The sequence below is a fragment of the Guillardia theta genome (genome assembly GCF_000315625.1).
Source record: "Guillardia theta CCMP2712 unplaced genomic scaffold GUITHscaffold_111, whole genome shotgun sequence".
NCBI classification, from domain to species: domain Eukaryota; class Cryptophyceae; order Pyrenomonadales; family Geminigeraceae; genus Guillardia; species Guillardia theta.
Window position 1 is genome coordinate 110,511 of NW_005434563.1, and position 1,470 is coordinate 111,980.

At 60.1% G+C, this 1,470-nt stretch overlaps 2 protein-coding genes across 2 annotated transcripts in view; one reads left to right on the plus strand and one right to left on the minus strand.

The window, feature by feature from the left end:
• The window catches only part of GUITHDRAFT_117464 (hypothetical protein), a gene marked incomplete at both ends in the record, with an annotated part of 1,311 nt that extends 794 nt beyond the window's left edge, over positions 1–517 (plus strand). Inside the window, one exon of the mRNA XM_005823278.1 lies at positions 100–517. Within this exon, the coding sequence (XP_005823335.1) occupies positions 100–517 (418 nt within the window). The remainder of the gene's footprint in view (positions 1–99) is intronic.
• Positions 518–1,151: 634 nt separating this feature from the next.
• GUITHDRAFT_117465 (hypothetical protein) overlaps positions 1,152–1,470 on the minus strand; it is a gene marked incomplete at both ends in the record, with an annotated part of 1,017 nt that continues 698 nt past the window's right edge. Inside the window, one exon of the mRNA XM_005823279.1 lies at positions 1,152–1,451. Coding sequence (XP_005823336.1) covers positions 1,152–1,451 — 300 coding nt within the window. The remainder of the gene's footprint in view (positions 1,452–1,470) is intronic.

The window sequence follows — 1,470 nt, forward strand, 5'->3', positions numbered from 1 at the left end:
GAAAGTCGAGCGACAGCGAGGAGCCCAAAGAACCCTTTCTCCGACTCGGGGTCGAGCGCGAGCTGTCCGTCGGCGTCCTCGGCGGGAGAAAAAGAGCAGAGCGCTGGAGCAGCAGGAGGATGAAGAGGAGGGGAGGGATGCGATGTCAGATGAGACAGAAGACACGTGGCCTGGGGAGAGGAAGCACAGGCGCGAGAGCACGTCCAAGACGTCCAGCAGGGAGAAGGTCAGGGCGGTGATTGACCGCCGAACAGCAGGGGAGATAGCATCGCTGCTGCACCAGATGATGGAGCAGCAGGAGCAGATCATGGCGCAGCAGCGACAGATCCTAGAGAGGGGTATCCAGCCCGGAGTGGAAGGAATGATTGGAGCGGTGCTCATGACTTTTTGCGAGCTGATTGCCAAGATGGAGGCATGGGGCGAAGGGCTGGAGTTGGTGGAGGAAGCAGAAGCAGAAGCCAAAGCTCACGGAAAGGGACGCCACCTTGGGGCGATGGCAGCAGTAGTGTCGCAATGAAGGCCTGTATGGACAGCGAACTGAAGAGTTTCTTTTCAAGGACACTACCTTGAACCTCATAGACAGTGGGCTTGAAGGCAGTGAAGTAGTTTGCTATGAAACGTGAGCAATCAGCCTCGCGGCATGATTAAATAGGTTGAAGAGCCTGAAGCACGTGCTGTACATTTCATTCATCTCACAGACAGGCCCTAGTGTTTCGGTTGAGAGCTGTTGATCATACCCGCAAGCATCGACAAGATTTGAGCATGCAAGCGTTGCAGCAGCAGGTACTCCTGGTTGCTTCCTCCTGTGACGTTGCTCTGCTGCCAAAACAACGGAGGACTTACCACCACCCCTCCTGTCGCCTGCCACCCCTGATGCCCTGCCTGCCCTCCGACCTCCGTACCATGCCACTGGGCAGTGGGAGCACTGCTGCTCCCCTGCCCCCCTCCTCCATACCTCTGTACACAAGCCTGAGCCCCTCCAAAAGATGCCTCAACACCCCCTCCCTGCCCCGGCGACCTCGACTGGTATCCCCCAAGCCCTCGGACATCAACCCCCTGCAGCCCCTGCAGCCCCTGGCTCCAAGCCTCTCTCCCCGCCATGAGCTGACCAGCTGCGCTCAAGCCTGCCCAGCTCGCTCCCCCGCCTCCTACTACTGCACCTCCCCCGCAAGCCTCATCCAGCTGCTCCTCCCCGCGTCCATCCCCTGACCAGCTTGCGTCCTCTGAGCTCCCGACAAGCTCCGTTGCTCCACCGCCGACAGGTGCTGAGCGCGTATCTCCAAGATCTGCTTCTGCTGCGCAATGATCTGCCCCTGCTGCTCTGTCATATGTCGCAGCAGCCCCGCTATCTCTCCTGCCGTCTGACTGTCGATACCCTCCGCCCCTTGCGACTTCTTGGAGGTGCTCTCGCGCCTGTGCTTCCTCTCTCCCGGCTGGGGCTCTGTCTCGGGCTGCGTGCCCTCCCTCCAC